This window comes from Excalfactoria chinensis, chromosome 14 (assembly GCF_039878825.1).
Source record: "Excalfactoria chinensis isolate bCotChi1 chromosome 14, bCotChi1.hap2, whole genome shotgun sequence".
In the NCBI taxonomy this organism is placed as follows: domain Eukaryota; kingdom Metazoa; phylum Chordata; class Aves; order Galliformes; family Phasianidae; genus Excalfactoria; species Excalfactoria chinensis.
This window is the reverse complement of record NC_092838.1, coordinates 4,377,831-4,396,724: the sequence shown is the minus strand read 5'-3', so window position 1 is coordinate 4,396,724 and position 18,894 is coordinate 4,377,831. Positions and strand designations below refer to the sequence as shown.

Here is an 18,894-nt window from a genome sequence, read left to right as displayed (position 1 = left end):
AGATCTGGACTGCACTTGTTTGCAAGCTGAATTTCCCAGAAGTCATGGCTTTTTACTAGCGGATCTGCTGTAGAACCATGTTGTTATAGATTGCAAGTTCCTTAAAGGTCAGATAACACAATACAATTGAATCATATTAGCGAGTATACCGACTTGGTATTTTACAAAGAAAACCCATAAAGCTGATTGTTTGCTGCAGAGAAACATAGGTTGTATAATAAAGTCAGAGTAATTGTCTCCAGAAACAAACAATCAGTTTAGGAGAAAAAAAACTCGCTGTAATTGTGGGCCGTCGCGCAGCTGCTGTCAGAGCAGTGCATGGGAGAATATCGAGTGCAGATATTGCCAGTATATATTTTACAATTTAGGTTACAGTACCTAAATGCATTGCAGAAGACCTAGTAGGGAAATAAACAATTTCCAAGTGTATTGTTGAGAGACAAATATTCAATACTTCGTTTAATGTATGGTTTGCAGTTAGCGGTTAATCTAAGACAATGCAGAGCGAGCCATGTTTCACACTGCTATTAAGGAAATGCAGAATTGATTGCGAGAATGATTGAAGACTTCTAAAGAGCACAATTCCCAGGTCGGTGATGACCCCTCCTTTTTTTTTTCTTCTAATTTGTCTGTAATCTACTCAGACAAATCCTTTTATCACGTTTACTTCCTTTCCAAGTTACAACCCGTGTGATTAATTACTTAACTTTGCAGTCCTGCTTACCCCGCTGGACTCTCTAATTTTTCTTCCTTTTAAAAGAGTTTCCCACCCCAAATAGACACATTTCCTTTCTGAGCTCCCGTACTCTGTTCCATTCAGACTTGCCGTTAACGACCCATCGCATCAGCCTGCAGTAGAGCTCCCCCAGCTGCCAGCAGACTTTGGTTCCCCTTTACACCAGAGCTGTGGGCACAACACCCAGCTCCCCCCACCCCATCAGAACCTCCCCATGAGGAGATAGGAGTCCTATGGAGAGTACGGCACCCACCTCCCCCAGTGCCGCCCAACTCACCACTCACACAAGGACCTGGTAATTCTCATTTGGTTCTAGATTTAACCTCATAATGAAAAAGGAACTGGAACCAATGCCACTGTTTCAAAATATCTGAGTCACAGAAAGAGGAACACACAGAGCCCCATGGCTTTTCATCCACCCCCAATAGCAGCATGTGCTGTTAACAGTGTGATGGCAGTGGAGCACCCAGCCTGCGCTGACCTCCCTTCCCGCAGCCCTCCATTGTGTCCCAGCCAACACACGTGAGAAAGCAATTAGATTTGAATCTGGTTTTCTCTTTCTACATTGCCTTTCTCTTCTCTCTACTTAGATGCTCCTCAGTGTTGTAACTAATATGATTTGTGTTTAGCACAGTGTGAAACAAGGATGATTTATGGGTCTGTTAACACCGTGCAGCTACCTGACGCCATCGCAGACCCTGAAAGGGCACTCCAAGAGCAGATTGCTAAAAGAATTCTGCCACTCTGTATAATTATTTATAAACCCAGCCCACATAATCACCGCTATTCCGACTCTCACAACAGTTGTGTGCTTTCCTTACGCCGTGTTCTGCATTTTGGGGAGAAAATGCTACTAGTATCGTGGCCCCAGCCCCAGCACAGTGCACACCCAGCCACCACAGAGCGACAGTTCAATAAACTGGGATGCTGGCTTTAAATTGATGTTTCAGCTCAGATTAACTTGTGCCTTAGCTAAAATAAACGTGGGGACAGCCTCTGCATTTCATTACTAACAGCCAAGGCAAAAGGGTCTGCGTGCTTAGGAACTGAGCAGAAACAACTCTTCCAACGTTTCCAACAGACCAGCACACCCAAAGCTACTTGGGCAATTCGGAAACCAAAGTCATCTTGAAAATCTCTGGGACTGGTCCAGTTTTACCCGTAGCTTTGAGACTGACTCCGTCAGTGAGGATCCCGCGTCTCACACAAGCAAATGCCCTTCATTAATTCTTAATGCTGCCCCAAGTGCATCCAGCGTCCTCACTTGGCAGCCCTCCCCCCGCAGAGGGGCAGGCGGTGAGCACAGCCCCCTCCTTTCCTCCAACATATAACAAGAAGCCAAATGAAATAATGAAACAAACTCATTTTAATGCCACAGAGGGAATTGTTTTATTGCTAAAGCAGCAAATAGAACTAATTGAATCTGCTGGAAAAAAAAATAAAAAATAAAATAAAAATGGAGAGAAGGAAAGGAAAGGATAGGTCCAGTGCACAGACAGAAAGGGCGAATTGGGGTCTGAATATTCATGGGCCTGCAAACTGCAAATCCTTGAATGCAAAATATCTTCATAACTGATAATACTGCCACAGGCGATGCATGCACAGCGCTCGGAGAGAGAAAGTCGGGAATGTTTGCATTTACAATTTTTACTCTTTTTCTGAATTAATATTATATAGAAGAATTTCTCTGGTTCATTTAAACTGCTTTGCACCTCCCTGGTAAAACAGCAGGCTGACAGCGAGCACTGCAAGCCGGGACCAGTGATCATCCTTGGCCAACGTGGAACTGGGCCAGAGCCAGCACCCATGTACCCCACCTGTGAAAGACAAAACTGCTTTTCTTTTCTGTCTCAAAGCTTGCTTCGTGAGGCCTTTCTGGTGATAAGACTCTAATTGACAACTGCTAATTATCTAGGGGGGTGGGTGGTGGGTGTCACCGTGCCACAGTACCTCTGCTTATGAAGGTAAGCAGAAGCAGGACAAGCAGACGTTTTCAGCGGTGAGGCTTGAAGTAGCTGACCACCGCAAAAGGCAATAATGCTTGTGCATGGCAATGAAGGCACCACTCCCTGCTGGCTTATCTGTTGGCCCAGGTATGTCACACTAAACTGGGAGAAAAGAAGAAGAAAAACCCACAGAAATAGAGGATAAAAGACCCTCACTAAACTAAACTAGGGACTTTGGAAACAGACTCCCAAAGATGCCTTTGATGGAGAATTCCCTGAGGGGAAAACCTCATTGGAAGAACCCCACATCCAAACCCAGCCCCACATCCCCACACCATGTCCCAGCCCCATGTCCCCGTCCCACTGCCCAGGGACAAACAGGCTGATTGCTAAACCTGCCCCGGGTGCTGCTTCTCCCAAACCATTCCTGTTTCACAGGCAGCAGATAAACCTGCCACAAGCTTTTAAACTCACTGTTTTCAGCAAACCTTAATTTTTAGTGAACCTTAATTTTCAGTGGCGACATATATATAAATGTAAGGGTTTTGCATTTTAATTAAGGCAGCATTCGTGTTCTTCATTACAACACTAAGTCAGGCAGCAAGAAACACCAAGGATATAAATCCTGTTAATGAAGAAGGAACTATGCAGTCTGCGCTGTGTGTTTAAGTACAGGGGCACCAACGTGCAAAATGACTGCTACACAATGTGCTGGAGAAGGGCTGAGTTAGAAATGCAATTTGTGTTCATTTATAGGACATCACTGCAATTGCAGGACACAAATCTGCACTCCAAATAAACCTGTTCAGATCTTAGTTGCCCAGACCATGGCAGAGACATGGATGACATCCTGCAGAGATGACCACAGCCTGGGTTTTGGAATATTACATGGGAATGTGGTAATAATAAAGCACCTTGAGGTACCTTCACCAGCAGTGGCTCGAGCAGAACAGCCAGTAATGATCTAATAACACATTCCCCTACTGCCATTCCAGCCTCAAGATATCCAGGATAGTTGGAGCCTTAAATCCATGCCAGTCATCCTTTGTCACTAATTATTCGGTTATTTGCATTACACACTTTACATACTGAGCAGACTCCAATTTCATGGTGGACTAGATTGCAGAAATGCCTCTTTTAATCTCTTTAATTCTGAAGTAGCACCAAACTTTAATATTTTCTAATGGAGCATTCGTTTACTCACATCGAACAATATCACCACAATTTAGGAGCAATAAAAGTCAAGCTACCACCAGTACGATAAGCTTGCTGCTTTATTTCCAAAGTTCAATCAGTTAACCTAGGAGAGCAATAGCTTTCCTACAATGAGTAACGATGCAGAATAATATTTAGATAGAGATAAACCCTTTTTGCATAGGAAATTGCATTACGATTTGCTGGGTCTCAGAAATGTTCAGCTAAATGTGTTAGTTTACCAATGAAGTTATTGCCTCAGGCGTTTTTCCACCGTGCTTTGATTGCTGGGGGGGGGGTTTCTCGAGGATTTGGAGCTGTGTAAGGAACCATTATTGTTCTTGATGTAGGCATGTGCAGCACACCCAGCAGCGCTCCCTCCTCCCATGCTGATCCGTGCACTGCAGCCACCAAGGAGCAGCAAAGAGGAAGAGAAGCCCAAGAGCAGGTGCAGGAAAGGGTCAGACCCTCAGTCAGGATGGTGCAGAGAGGGTGCTCTTTTTGGGAGATGGCCCAAAATGCTGCCTGAATATTTCTATGCCCCCTCAGTTTAGTGCCTGCTCACTATCCAAAGCCCCCAGGTCCGTAGCCCAGTGCAGCCTGCTGGCCCTGCTGGCCCCCACACGGCGGGGGGAGCTGATGATCTGGGATTTGTGCACTCCAAATGAATAGCTGAGAAATGAGCAGGGAGGTGTGAGTGCTGACAGTGCAGGCAAGCAGCAGTGGAATCAATGCTCATGCTCCCAGGGGGAAGGACCAACGAGGAGGAACCAAAGGCCAATTAAAGACCTCCAGCAGCAACGACTTCAGGATCCATGGTCTGTCATCGGCCCCTCATGAGTCAGCACTTTGGATGGAAAAGGCTTGGTGTATCTTTAAACAAGTGGGACTGGAGCTGAGAAATTCCTCATTAATGCCCTGTCCAAGCCGTGCAGCCCTGTACCCACTAGCTGGCCTCCTCCATGCCACTTCCCTTACCCAGGAGCTCCCAGATCTGGGGGGCAGCTGGCCAGAGGAGCCCCATCCTTGCTTGGAGCCCCTTCCCCCAGCTTACACATATGTTTTTGTCTTTTCCTTGACTGGGTGATCTCAGCTTGTGCTGTCAGCTGCTGAATCCGAATGCGAATTTAACACACGCTCCTGACTCTGACGTTAGCTCTCCATGAGCGTGCTCGCATGCTCAGCTTAATTATATGAACGTCCATCAAGAGCAAATACAAAAAGGGCAGAGCTGAGGCTAAAATAAAGTTATTTGCAGATGTGGATGAACACTAATAGAAAGTATATTATATTACTGCACCCATCTCAATGCAAGATGAAAGGATATATTCTCTAAAACAAAGGAGAGATACAAATTTAGGCTACCAGAGCTACTCATAACCAAAATGATTGCCTGCTAATAAAGGAAGGGGCCAAGCCTACTCCAGTCTGGCTCTGAAGGGAATGGAAATCTGATTTTTGCCCAAAATGTGACACAGAGATCACTATAATACAAAATAAAGTCTGGCAGATGGAGTTATTTTTATCTGAAATCAGTGCTGTTCAGCAGGTTGGTGGCTCCAACTGACGTCCCTTCACTATTTCCTCTGACCTCAGCTGCCCTACTTCAGCTTCTACATGGTCAGACAGTCTCTGGGATACCTGGGAGGACCCCACGGTACTTAGCTGGGAAATCAATTGTGAATTTTGCATCCACCCTCAGCGTTTGGCCTGTTTATATTGCCAAATAAATTCTTTAAAGAAGTACTGTACTTCACAGGAGAGCTTGTCAAGGTAAATACCTTCATTTACATAAAATGTGACTAGCAATTGAAATGTTAAAGCCATAAAGAGCAAGTTTATGATCCATCCTTGATGCTTGGATGTATAATATGACAAGGGGGAAAATAGTGCGCCTTGCAACATTTACTAAATTGGTGTGTTGACTCTGGGGATGGAAATGGGAGATCTGAAAATACTGGTAGTTTTTCCATAAATAGGAATCCTTCCCACAGCCTTCAGACACATGGCTTTTGAATACTCTTGCTTATCCTGGAAGCAGCAGCTACCCAAAAACAAGCAAAACAATCAACCAATCAACCACTCAACCCATCACCCAACCAACCACACAACCAACCACACAACTCAACCACCTAACAACCCAACCAACGACCCTACCAGACACCCATGCACTCACTCAACTGGCCACCCAACTGACAAACACACAGTGGATGCACCAGACCCATATGGCCACGCAGGCAGCAGTGCCCCGGCCTCTCGCATTGTGGTCCCCAGTTCCTCTCTGTGACTGAGATGACTCTTTTGTTTAGGGTTTTATCTAAACTTTTTTAAAGGGATTGGAAGCCAATTTAAACCGCTTCAAATCCTAACTAACATATATATATATTTTAAAGTGAATAGAAGGATAAAATGGACTGCTGCCTACTCACATACCACAGTGAAATTATAATACCCACATTTAATGCTCTGGAAAGTTTGATGGTGTATGTTCTTTACCTGAACTCAGCACTAACATTTCAGCCATTCATTCAAACTCTTACCCTTCTCAATTCATTGAAACCACTTCAAGCAAAAATCATTTGAAAGAAATTACCTCTGTGTATTACACCATGAGCAGTGAGAAATGTCCCACATGAGCCTCTCCAGCCCCCAAAGCAATAAAATTTCTGCTGAAGTGCATGATATAATAACTCAGGGAAAAGAAGTCCCCATGACAACAAGAGGTAAGAGAAATCCATGAAAAGCAAAGGACTCAAACCTCTCTCAATACAAGGTGTCACCAATTTGTACTGGAATTTTTACTTTGAAAATCAAAAGGCTTTGTCCACAACTTTCTCTGAGAACCTGTTGCTCCTTTGCCGCCAGTTGGTGCTTCTAACAGAGCAGAACAAGCCTCAGTAAATCAAAAAAACGAGCTGAGGTCAGACTCATCATTTAAACCCATGAATACAACAGACTGACTCTTTGCCTTTCTCTTTTCCAAGGCGGCTGTTTTTCCCAAGGCCTATTTTTGGATTTTCTGTAGTGTCTACATGCTTGAGTGATACTGCATTCACGCACAGAGCGAAGCTCACAAACTTTGACACTACAAATAACACTTAAACCATTAGAAGCAAAGCAGTGTAGCATTTTCTTAAGTGGATTATCGAGCAAAATCCTACAGAAAGTATGTGCTTGAAGACATAGTGTAACAGTGAGATTACTGCAGGCTCCCTGTGTGCTCCAAGCGATGCTCTGAAAGCCACCGAGCCCCACTGCTGCCTTGCCCAGCAGCAGGATGCTGTGGCCACACAGGGCTCTGCAGGCTAGGCTCCTGCAGCAATCCCCTGCCCGTGTGTTGTCCTCACACTCATCTCACACTCTTTGCAAGAACGAGCAAGCACAGCGTGAAGAGGCATGGGGTGCTGAAAGCTGCTGCCATTCCCATGGCTACAGTCAAGCAGCCTGTGGTTAGCCATCATCAGGTGATAAAACACTGCAAAGAGGCCTGATTCATTCCTGCATCCCAACCCTTGATCTGAAACAGAGTGAAAAGGCTGAGAGAAAACTGCTGGCCAAGGATGCTGATGGGGGTTCCCCTGGCTCTGCACACAGGGAAGGGGTAGGGTGGTGGGTCTGGCACATGGCAGCTCTGGGTATGAAAGAAATTCCACACCTGATGCTGCAGTGGCCTCCTCTCAACCTCCAGAAGGGCAAATACAGGGACAGACTTGGGCCAGCTTGGTCCTGTGCTCACAGTCACCAGTCTGCAAGCCACCTATAGCAACCATGCTGGCCTTACTGCAGCTGGATGCAGGCACTGGCAGAAGGTCAGTGGTGCATGAGAGTGCTTGTATTGCAGGGAAGACTTGGTCTAGGAAAAGTGGTGCAAAGATAGGACTTGACCCATACCGAAAGGTTTGGGAAAGGTGATGAGAACAAGCTGTTGGAAGAGCAGCGCTATATGGAAATGTTCCTGCAGCCTTCAAACCAGATAAATCCCAATATATTGGATCCACAGAGGTGGGAGGGCAGCTGAGTCACTACATTTCAGCAAAAGCCAACTCACAGCAGGTCCAGGAAAAAAATCAATACCTTTTCCCCAAGTTACCAGAAGTGCAGAGGGCACAGTCCACTAGGAAGGCATTTTACAGAGAAATACTGCAGTTACCAGGCAGCGGTGCCTGTTGTTAGCAAAAAAAAAACCCATCTGTCCTTCCACTGTAGGTGTTCCTATAGTGCCCATCAGCGCAGAGCTGACGGAAGTGGTTTGGTTTTCTGAATAGCCTGCGCTCCTGGTCGTGGTACACATTATTTGTACCAAGGCAGCAGTTCACACAGTAACACGCAGGTCTGACCATTATGGAGAACACTCAAAAAAAAAAAGAAAAGAAAAAAAAGAAAAAAGAAAAGACAAACCAGACAGGCCGTGAAAATAGCATTAGACATGCAAACCGTTTCATTGCTTGTCATGGTGAGTGCTCCCTGCAGCGGCTGCAGCAGGACCACTGCGTGCATAACGTTATGCCCATGTAATTGTTTGGCACGTGGGGGCCTGGGGCAGAGCACCAGCAGTGTGGTCTGATTGCAGAGACATTGCCACAGCTCCTGCTGCCACAGCTGGCCTGTTGGCCAACAACAGGTATGTGTACACAGAGCTTAACTCCAGGACTGAGGTTTTGGAATAATCTTCAAGCTAGTGAACTTCAGATCTCCATTCAGTGCTCTCCTTGCATTATGGAGATCATATTTTTGTTAAAACAACACATTTGCTTTCAAAATACAGTTACATGTCCTCAATTTTCTGCTAAAACACCAGATGTCAAAACAGCCTTCAAAGCATGAATGGACAGAAGGGAACCACTTCCCCTTCCCAAGCCTGCAGGCAGCTGCCCATAGCACTAGGCTGTCCTGTTTGTCCCAGAGAGTGGCTGAGATGCTGGAAGTGCTCCGACCGACAGCTTTGGTCACTCTCATGAGCAGAGCATCCCAACTGAGTGATCTCTGTTCAGGTTCCTCCTCCTTACCCAGGTGCTGAGTCCCAGCCCTGTCCCCAGACTCCCCAGACCTGGTGTGAAGCTGCTCCAACTGCTGCAGGGCAGCATCTGCACTGTGCCTGCCTGACTACAAGTCAGCAACGATTCCAATAGAGAACAACAGCACGTCCTGTGATTGAGAAAAGAATGCAAAATAAGAAAGAGTCACCAGTGGCTTCCAAAGGAAAGGTAAACACCTGTTCCTTGACAGAACAACTTGTTCCATGGTAAGACAGAGCACTGGTAAAAGGGTCCATTGCCCAAGGTAATGCCTACTGCTCGGTATCATGGCCCCAGAACTGAAGATGGGCAAGTTAACACATGCACCACGTATAAGCAATGCCACACTGCCAACAAAACAAAAGGTTAAAACTCACTTCCAATTAACCCTCTAACACAATGTTTTATAGTAGTGGAGTTACATCCAACACTGAGGAGAAAGAAAAAAATCCCTAGGAAATTATCAACAGAAGCTAATGCACATCATGGTGCGTTGGGTGCAGCTTAAGGAGAGCTCCATCACCTCACCCATCCTTCAGGCAGCTGAGCACACATTACAGGCACAGAGCAACCCTGGCAGCACAGACCAGAGCGGCCTGACACCCAGCTCACACCAGTGCACGTGTGCTCCTCCCCATAGCTTGGCTGGGCGGTGTGAGATGTGCTCAGCAGTCAACAACAAAGCAAGGAACTCAGGCTGCTATTTCCTCGTTTCACTGCAGAAGAAAAAAAAAAAATCAACTTGACCACATTAAGAACTAACAGCTTAAAAGGAAGTGTTATGTGCAAGATGTAAACAAGTGATAAAAGTCACTGTAAGGAGATGCTGCTATAAACACTTCAGTGGTTGCTTTTTTTTTTTTTTTTTTCCCCTTTAATAAAAAGAAAACAGAAATATCTACTGATAGGAAAACTCAGCTACTCGGGCAGGGAGCATCAGTTCATCTCAGTTCATCTCAGTTCAGCTCAGCCCAGGGCAGGATGCAATCCCTATAGGTGCTGTCCCCCACTGTGTGACCCACTGCCCTGCTCTTACATGGCTGCAAAGCTTCTCAGAGAAAGGAGAAGGATGGTGCTTGGGGTGGGCAGGTGGAAGATGCTTTAGGTTAAACCATCGGGGCAAGCACTCAGGGCCACAGTGATAAGTAAATAGTGAAGTAATTTATTTACCCCACGACCAGAGAATCCATCCTCCATCTTACTTTGCCCAGGACCTCACAAATCAGCCCCTACCCAATCTTTTCATCTCACACCTCCTGCCAGCGCAGCATATCACCAGCACCAGGAACCAGCTGGGCTGGCCACAGAGCTACCACAGGGATGAAAAAATTCACAGCACTTTCTGCAAATGAAAACCCGTGTGTGCCGTTTGCTCCAGGAGAGTGGCTCCATCCCCTCTCCAACCCTTTCCTGTGCAGTGTGATTTTCGAGATGAAAAAGCAGCTTGTCATATCCTCTGCTTGATCTTCTTTACCCGTTTTGAATCAAACCGAACCCATTTATTTCTATGCCGCTCTCCAGCCTCTTCCAGCACATTTGCTGAACTTATTTATCGAGGCAAAGCTTTCCTACATGGAAAAAAAATAATAATCAGTAAAAATAAAGAGCGTGTCCGAAATTATTTTGCTTAAGTGTATCAATAAAATAATGGCATCCAATCCTTCCTTCCTCCCCTGAGTTGGTACAGCATTCTGAAAAGAGATGAATATGGTTTCACAGCACTGATCTCCACTTTATTGGAGTCCCCCAAGAAAATCCCTCTGCATTTTGACAAAGCCAGGTGGATGCCACACCAAATGGGTGTTGCAAAGACTCTGCTTTCACGATATCCACACAAAGTTGCTTAGAGTTCCTCAGATTTACATGCTGCTATCATAGAAACAGTGAGTGCTATTCCAATAAAGAGTGCCTGGCTGAAACATGTAGTAACCAACTTGCTGTGCTTGTTTTCCCTTAATTTTCAGAGCAAGCACATGTGCGATGAAAACGCAGAACCCATCTGCTTAGCCACTGTTTCTTGGAACAAAACAAGTATGGGTTTCTTGTAACCATGAGCTAAAGAAACAGTAACTTGCAAGCTATGCTAACACACCGCATGCTTTTTGGTTTGAGATCAAAGAGAGAAAAAGGAAGGAAGGTAGAAACCAAGGGGAGAAAACACCACCGCCAACCCCTGAGCCAGCACAACTCGTTGCTCTGCTACACCTTCCGAGGCACTCAGCCTTTCCTCACTGCGGTTCAGGATTTTCTGATAATCAGAACTCTTAGTGTAAGAGTCTCTTAAAGTGTTACGTGATGTCGAACACTCACATTTCGAGATTTCTAATTAAATCTTGCAACGAAAAAAAAAGAAACCTTTAAAAACTTTCAGACTTGGAACTTGTTGAATAAAGAGTAAATCTTAATTGTGGGGTGAACCCTCTGCAGCTGGTGTGACAGAAGCATCCTTCTCCACTTGAAAACCCACAGCATCACCTGCAACAACGAGCTCCCTTCCTTCTTTCAGCAGTTGTTAATCTCTGACCCATTCGGGCACTGTGCAGCTGAACCGCCGCGCTTTGCCCAGCGCCCAGCAGCAGCCGGGGACGGTTCCGCACCCCATCGGTGCATCGCGTTATACCACCGCGGCTGCAGGGGAGGCCCCCCGGTCGCACAACCGCCCCGCCGGGACCTCTGAGCCCACTCAGCCCCTCCCGGCGCGGCTCCGCGCGCTCACCTGTACCACTGCAGCCCCTTCTCGTAATTGCGGTCGAAGAAGTGGGGCTCGGTGCCCACAGCCCTCACGTCGGGGTGAGCGCGGATGGCTTCCAGCAGCGCCCGCGTCCCGCCCTTCTTCACCCCGATGATGAGCGCCTGCGGCAGCCGCTTCTCGCCGTAGTCCGGCGTGGTGCCGCGGCTCCCGGCGCGGCTCAGCTCCTCGTCCGTGGTGCTCGACTCCTGCGGGTCCCTCTCGAAGGCTCCGTTCTGCGCCGCGATCACCTCCCCGGGGGCCAGCGGCGTCCGCGTCCAGGCGCCCGCGTCCCGGCTGCCGTTGGAGGCCCGCGGCGGAGCGGAGGAGGCGGTGGGGGCAGCGGCGCTGCCGGGCGGGCCGGGAGGGGAGCGCGGAGCCGCCGTGCCCGGGAGCGCGGCCGGGGAGCGCGGGGCGCCGGGGGCCGCCGTGGCGGGGAGCGCGGCCGGGGAGCGCAGGGCGGCCGGGCCCGCGCCCCCCATCAGGCTGTAGCACAGGTAGGTGAGGCAGAGCGAGAGGCTGCACATGCAAAGCAGCTTCCGCGCCGGGGGCACCTTAGAGCCGCGCCCGCCCGGCACCCCCGGCTGTGCGGGGGGGGCCATGGCTGCTCCCCGCTCCTCGCCCAGGGCAGCGGGCGCACATGGTGTCAGCCTCCTCCCGGCCGCCCCGGCCGCATGGGGCGCCGCCGCCCCCCCGCCCCGCCGCCGCCGGGGGGGAGCCCCGCATGGCACGCTCGGCGCCGGCCCCCGCCGGGCACCGGGGCGCGCCTGGGCTCAGCGCCGCCGGCTCCGCACTGTTGCCTCCCGAGTTCCTGCCGCGAAACTTTGTGCCGGGTGGGAGGCGGGAGCGCGCTCCCGGCGCGGGGAGGGCCCGCCCCCGCCCCCGGCCGCGGTGCAGAGCGCGGGGAGCGCGCCGGGCCCCGCCGAACGCCGGCGCCGGCAGCTCCGGGTGCACCGGGGACAGCGCCGCGAGCACCGGGGACGGCGCCGGCAAGGAGCTCGCCGCGGGCAGCGCTCGGCAGCGCCCGCCCCGGCCGGGGCCGTCCCTGGGGTCCGCGGCCCCGCGCTCCGCCCGCCCCGTTTGTCCCCCCCTCCCTGCGCTCACGCCTGCGGGTGGCTGCGGGCCGCCACGGGCTCGGGCAGCACCCGCTGCCCTCTGCACCCCTGCTCTGTTCCTCAGCAGAGATCACCCTGAGGCAGCTCCTTCACCGGTTATCCATACTTACTCCCCTTTGGGTGCCCCAAAATGCATCCTGTATTGTCAAACTCCCCAGTGCCCCCAGCTTACTGCTCCTGTCCAACTCTTCCAGCTCTCCACCGATGAGCGCACCAAAGAGGTCCCACGGGAATCTCTGCTCCTGCTGCAGCATGCAGAGGGATCAGAGACCCCCGGCTTTGTTCCTCTGCAGTTGGGGAGTGGAACGGGCAGATTCCATCAGTGGAGTTTGAGAGATGGGCTGCAGCTCATGAGCAGGAGTTGGTGGCAGCTGCTGTGCTGGTGGAGCAGATCTGATGGCCTTTCTCAGTGTATTGGATTTGGATTGTGGGGACCAAGAGCTGAGGTTGGCTGCACCTCACACTGCACAAGGAGCAGTGCCCAGGAACAGGCTGTGGCCAAAAGCCTCCCATGGCAGCTCTCTGGAGCAGCCACCTTCTCTTTTCAGCTTCACAATCCAACCCTTCCCACCTCCAGCTCTTAGCTTTTGCTTTAGGATAGATTTTGTGCTTTAATGTCCCTCAGCTCCTCCTGCCCTTCATTCTTGTGTCTCCTGAGTATCTCTCCCAAAGGCATCACTCTGTGTCGTTGTGGGCACATCACCATGCTCTCCATGCCTCCACAGCTGTACAGATCTGCTCTTGCTGTGATGCACAGTGGCTGAGAAGCTCAGTCCTTTGCCAAAGCCCTCACGGGTGAGTGAGCACTACCCGACCTCCTGTCCCCAAGCTCCAGCTGGGACTGGGCGCTGCACATTGCTAGCAGAGCCAGCGCCTGAACTGAGTGACATACACTACAGAGGAGCTTCACATTGACTCACCCCCAGGGTCAACACCAGCTGCTGAGAATATGCTGGAGAAGCAGAGAGCACGTGCCCAGCCCCGTGTGGCCACAGCACTAGGAGCTTCATTCTGCCATGCCTATATCCTGCAGGAAGCTCCAGGCCGGCACTGAATCTCACTGTTACTTTGTGATGCTCAACTGGAAGCACCTCTGAGCAAATGCCATTGGAATCTCAGCTGAGCTGGATCTCACAGCAAAAGCAACAATTGAAAAAATAATATTGATTGCCAATATTAACCAGATACTGAGCTCTGAGAAAAATTACTCATCAAATAAGATGAAGAGCACAGAGTTTCCCCATAATGAACAAAAGCTCAATGCTGCTCTCAGCTGGACATGTGTTCTCTCTGTGCAGCTCCAGTTCCGATAGAGATTATTTCTTTATAATATATTTTTTATGGTACACATGAGACCTCTGAAATGCTGCGCCTCGTGTCCTGTAAATCATTTCCTGTAACTAGTGGATTCCTTTTCAACTGCATTACAGTAACGTGAATGTTGAAGGACTAACCTGAACTGACAGAAGCAAAGTCGTGCATCCCTCAGCCTATTTCCCACCCTGGCACTGGGAGCAGGAGCAGCTGGGGGACACAGCCATGTGCTGTGTTGTCCCAGGGCTCTTTGGGGTGGCACAGCCCCTGCCACAGGAAGTCTGAGCCCTCAGAAAGGTCTTTGCAAGGCTGGAGGTCAGACCTGGACCTGAAACCAGATCCCCAAGTTTGGGTCACTGGGGAGAGGAGCAGATGGTGCTGAACTGGGATGGGAAGCGCTGAGCAACATGGGTTTGCTCTGCACTCTTGTGAGCTCATATGTATGTCCTTAGCCTAAATGTCACATCTGTGCTGTGATATGTGTGGGTCTGCATTGCAAGAGATGAGTCCTCCTCATACAGAGATACTTTCACTCTAACCTGGAGAATCTACTGAGCATCTACTGAAGTCAGTAGGGCTGCTCTCCGTTTTCACAGTGCCGTGCCAATGCCAATAGCCCCACAGGTTCAGGGATCTGCTTTATTACAGCAGGTCTGTATGAAGAACACAGTGAGCAACGTTGGCTGAAAGTCAACACCAACATTCAATTCAACAGATGCACCTTTCTCACTTTGCAAGACAGTGTTTCCCTCCCTCCCCCTCCATGTAGAAAAAAATAAAATAAAATAGTTTGGAGTTTTCAGTTCCAAAAATAGAAGATAAACCTCAAAATAGGCACCATTCATTGAAGTGACAGTGCTTTGGTCTTCCTTGTACCAAGCGCACATCTAAACCACAGTGCTTAGTGAAATGCCCTGCTCTGACATTCCTGTGCCTCTTCTCCTGTGATGTGCTGTGCAGAAGACTAATAGGATTTGCAGGCAAATCATACATAACAGAAAGAATATTTCTTCTTGGGCATCAGCTTCCAGCCAGAGGAAATTTTACAACCAGAATGTAAAGCCCTCTAAAACAAGTGGGTTAGCCTTCAGTACCTGCTGCCTGGGCTCGGGCTTTTTTTATTCATCATAAAATGTGTATTTTTCCAGTATGGATGTCAAACGCATCCATGAGCAGATCCGAGTGTTATCCAAGTGGCTGCTGCTATTTGGTGAGCGGATGCAGCAGGAGCTGATGGAGTGTAACACTTTATTTGACAGTTCTGCTTTTAAAGGCTTGTGTATTTACACTGCATACTCACACACTTAGATTCACATTAATTAGCAACAGAAGCATTCCCCAGGCTTTCAGGAAGTGCCCAGCCCAGCGAGGTGCCATCAGCCCCATGCAGGAATTGCCAGATCAAACCGGAGACTGTCAGATTCACCCTCACTGCTGTGGCATGGATTGAGCCCCATTGCTTTGGAGAAGGGTGGAGGAACATCATGCTGTGCAGCCACTGTGCAGCTGCTGCTCACTGTGGTCCCTCCCAGCTCCCACTGCTCAGTTCAGCTTGGGGCTGCCTGCCTGTCCCAGCACATGAGCAGAACACTGAGAAGGAAGATGACCCTCGATAGCAGGCAGTGCTGGCACAGAAAGAAATAGGTATCAGTTGGCACAAATACATTTGGCTAGAAATGGGATTGTTCCTAACTGGAAGGAAATGTTTTTCTGGAACAGATTCCTGAGAGGAAAACAGGGGGCAAGACACGCAATTAGTTTTAAGGTTTGGCTCGAAATGGACTTGATAGTATGGCTGGCAGCAATGGGAGGGAATGGGATGTGATGGCCCACACTGGCCCTCCCAGTTCCATTTTTCTGGTGTGGTACACAGTGAGAAGACCTGTGATTGGAAAGGGGTCTTCAGCCTATTGGATAAACAAGGCTCCTTGACAGCTAGCTGGAATTAGTGTGAGTGAAAAGTGTACATTTTTAATAGGGACAGTAACTTAATAATTTGTGAAGGGTTACAGCTGTTACCCATCTTTGAAAGCTTTACAGCAGGGGAACTCTTACAGGGAACGGTTGTGCTGGACCAAGCTGCAAAGTGAGGCAGGATTCCAACAGAAGCCTCTGCCCTGTGAATCCCTGCATGCTGCTATCCCAATTACCGCTTTTACAGATTGTCGTCTTTATTTCCCAGTGTTTACAAACACTTATTAAATATAATCATTCCTGGAAATATACATATATATATTTTCAGAAAACTTCAGAATTCCCATAATTCTTCTTCATTATTTACTTGTCAGCAGAAGCAGTGAAACACCTTGAAATGAGGGAGATTAATTCATTCGGTGCTCTGCCTCCTTCAGGGAATGAATGAAGTCTGTAAATATATGCTGAATAGAAAATAAACAGTAAAAACGCAATGTCATTTAAACTCTCATCCAAGAAGGCACTCAAGATGTTTTTCAGTGGCGTTCCACAATGTCAAAGCGTTTCCCCATTCATGGAGACAGCCTCGGGTTTAAAATGAGTGTTTGTTCTGATGGCTTTTAGAGGAGGCTCCTGTGAATCTGAGGAGCCACATCTGTCTTTGTTGCCTAAAATTAACAAAAGGTGGAGGACGAGCATCTCCAGGCAAGCCAAATCCCCAGTTTTACTGGTGCCTCGTTACAGTTGCTATAAAAGAGAGAACACTTTGGATCTCTCAGGCTTGGAAGCGTGTATGTGCAATGAATACGTTGTGGTCTATGATTTATACAGCAAATAGTTCTGCAAACACTGTAGCCAGAGGGAAAGCCGTTTTGTTGGGGAGGTGGATGCTGGCAGGAGGCAACAGACAAGGTTGGACAAGGGGCATTCGCAGAATCAGCTCAATGGCCCCCAGGGCCCCACCAGCCTCCTGAAGGCTCCTGGCTCTGCCCATCACTCAGGGCAGGGCTGCACCCCAGCCATGGCTCAGGGCTGAAGGTTCCACATCATCCTGTGGCTCTCACTGAGCAGCGCAGGAGCTGTCTGCAGTTTGTTTAGGAAGGTCATTGCAGGACCATCCCATCTGGCATGTACTTACTCAGAGTAAGTGGGTGAGTGGCATTATCTGCACACCATCAGGAGATAATCTCCTGTTCTAATCCTGGCTCTTGCAGAATTAGGGCAGGGTTTGTACAGGAAGCCCTTTGCTGATCACATCATGGGATGACACAGCAAAGCCGTGTTGAATACAGGCGCTACCTGTATTCAGTGTGTGCCCACAGCATACACTGCTTTCTGAAATACCCCTCATCTGTGGAACCTTTTCCTCCTGCAAAGCAATGTGATTTGGCTACTGAGGTGTGTGTTGGGCTGCAGCCTCTCACTGCCTCATCCCTTTGATGCACTACAGCTATCATGCATGCCCATGGCCAGAGATGTCTGGCCGAAGCAGGATGGCATTGAATCATCACTGTCTTCCTGGCTCAGACCCGGGTACTTTGGCTCACACTGCTCTGAGGTTCTCATTGTGAGGCTGTGGTACCATAGCTATCAGGCAGGCAGGAAGGGGAGGTGAGAAGCCTGCCCTTGCAGTGTGCTTGAGGGGAGCATCTCCCTCAGAGCCCTGTCCAAGGGCTATGCCTACTGAGGTGCCACAGAGCAAATGTACCATCCCCTCATCCTCCTCATACCCTCCCTGTGGAAGAACTTCCAGTGCCAGCAGTGCTGCCAGCTCAAACCTTTTTTCACTTAGAGCTGGGAAGGCTGCATCTCAGTCATAAAACAAGAAGCTCTGCTTCTTCTCCACTTCTTTAAAAATCATAATTTATTCATCCCTAATGAGCTGCAGACCAAAACAGAGCAGAGGGCACTGAGTGCCAGAGGAGGCACAGAGCAGAGCAGAGCTCATTTCAGGTCACTGGCTTGGGGCACCTTCAATCAGGGCTCGCATCCTTGGTACTTGCACAGCTCAGAGTAGCCCGTAGGAGCCAGAGTGGCTCCCACCCACGTGCACTGCCCAGTATCGGTATGAGGCTTACACAGCTGCAGCATGGCTCTGAAGAAAGAGGCCCCAGAGGGACCCGTGGGTTTGAGCATTGTGAGAGCCATAAGCATGTGCATGCTCAGTGACCGCTATGGATCTGCTGCATGGTGTGCTCACAGCTGCCTGAGGCTATTTAAAAGATTTCTGCTTCAAAGCAGCTCTGCTCCCTACCAGGCTTTTCACTCCTCCCTTTCCCCAGCACTTCTGATGCTGCTCTGCCCTGCACAAGGCTCAGCCCCTGGCACTTGTGCTCTTGCAGTGAGGGAGATCCTTGTGCCCTGCAGCACAGTTCCCACTGCCCCTCATTTTGTGGTGCCAGGAGCTGCCAGGTGCCCAGCTGGGGGCAATGACACAGCTGCTGGGTGCAAAGTTGCTCCTGCAGAATGAGCGCTGGGTGCTGCAGGGCCCCATGCACGAGGCTTCCCCAAGCAGCCCATGATCCGCTACTCTTCATCAGCAGGAGCGATGCCCAGTGGGAATCCCTAAATCATCTCTGTTCTTCCTCACACGTTCCTTCCCCTGCGTGGTTCCTCCTCTTCTCACTTGCCACTCAGTCAAACCCTGCCAATTTCAGTAATTTAATCTTTGCTCATTAGATGGATCCTCCACCTCCTTCATCATTTCTGTAGCTCTTCCGTGAGCTGCCTAATTTATCACTCTCTGCCTGGTAACGAGGTACCCAGAGTGTTCTGCTAAGATTTATTCTTCAGAAACACCCATGCCACCTCTCGCATGGGCTCTGGCTGCTCAGGAACTTTTCCTTTATAGGATTTTGAGTGATCTTTCTTGGGCTTGAAATAGCATCAATAAATGATTAGGACTCTTCGTTTATTGCGTTTTGCTACAACA

General features: G+C 49.2%; 1 protein-coding gene across 1 annotated transcript in view; it reads right to left on the bottom strand.

Annotated features, from left to right (window-relative positions):
* The window catches only part of HS3ST4 (heparan sulfate-glucosamine 3-sulfotransferase 4), a 45,579-nt gene extending 33,106 nt beyond the window's left edge, over nt 1-12,473 (bottom strand). The window contains exon 1 of the mRNA XM_072349470.1: nt 11,608-12,473. Coding sequence (XP_072205571.1) covers nt 11,608-12,221 — 614 coding nt within the window. The 5' untranslated portion in view covers nt 12,222-12,473. The remainder of the gene's footprint in view (nt 1-11,607) is intronic.
* Between the last annotated feature and the right edge of the window lie 6,421 nt (nt 12,474-18,894).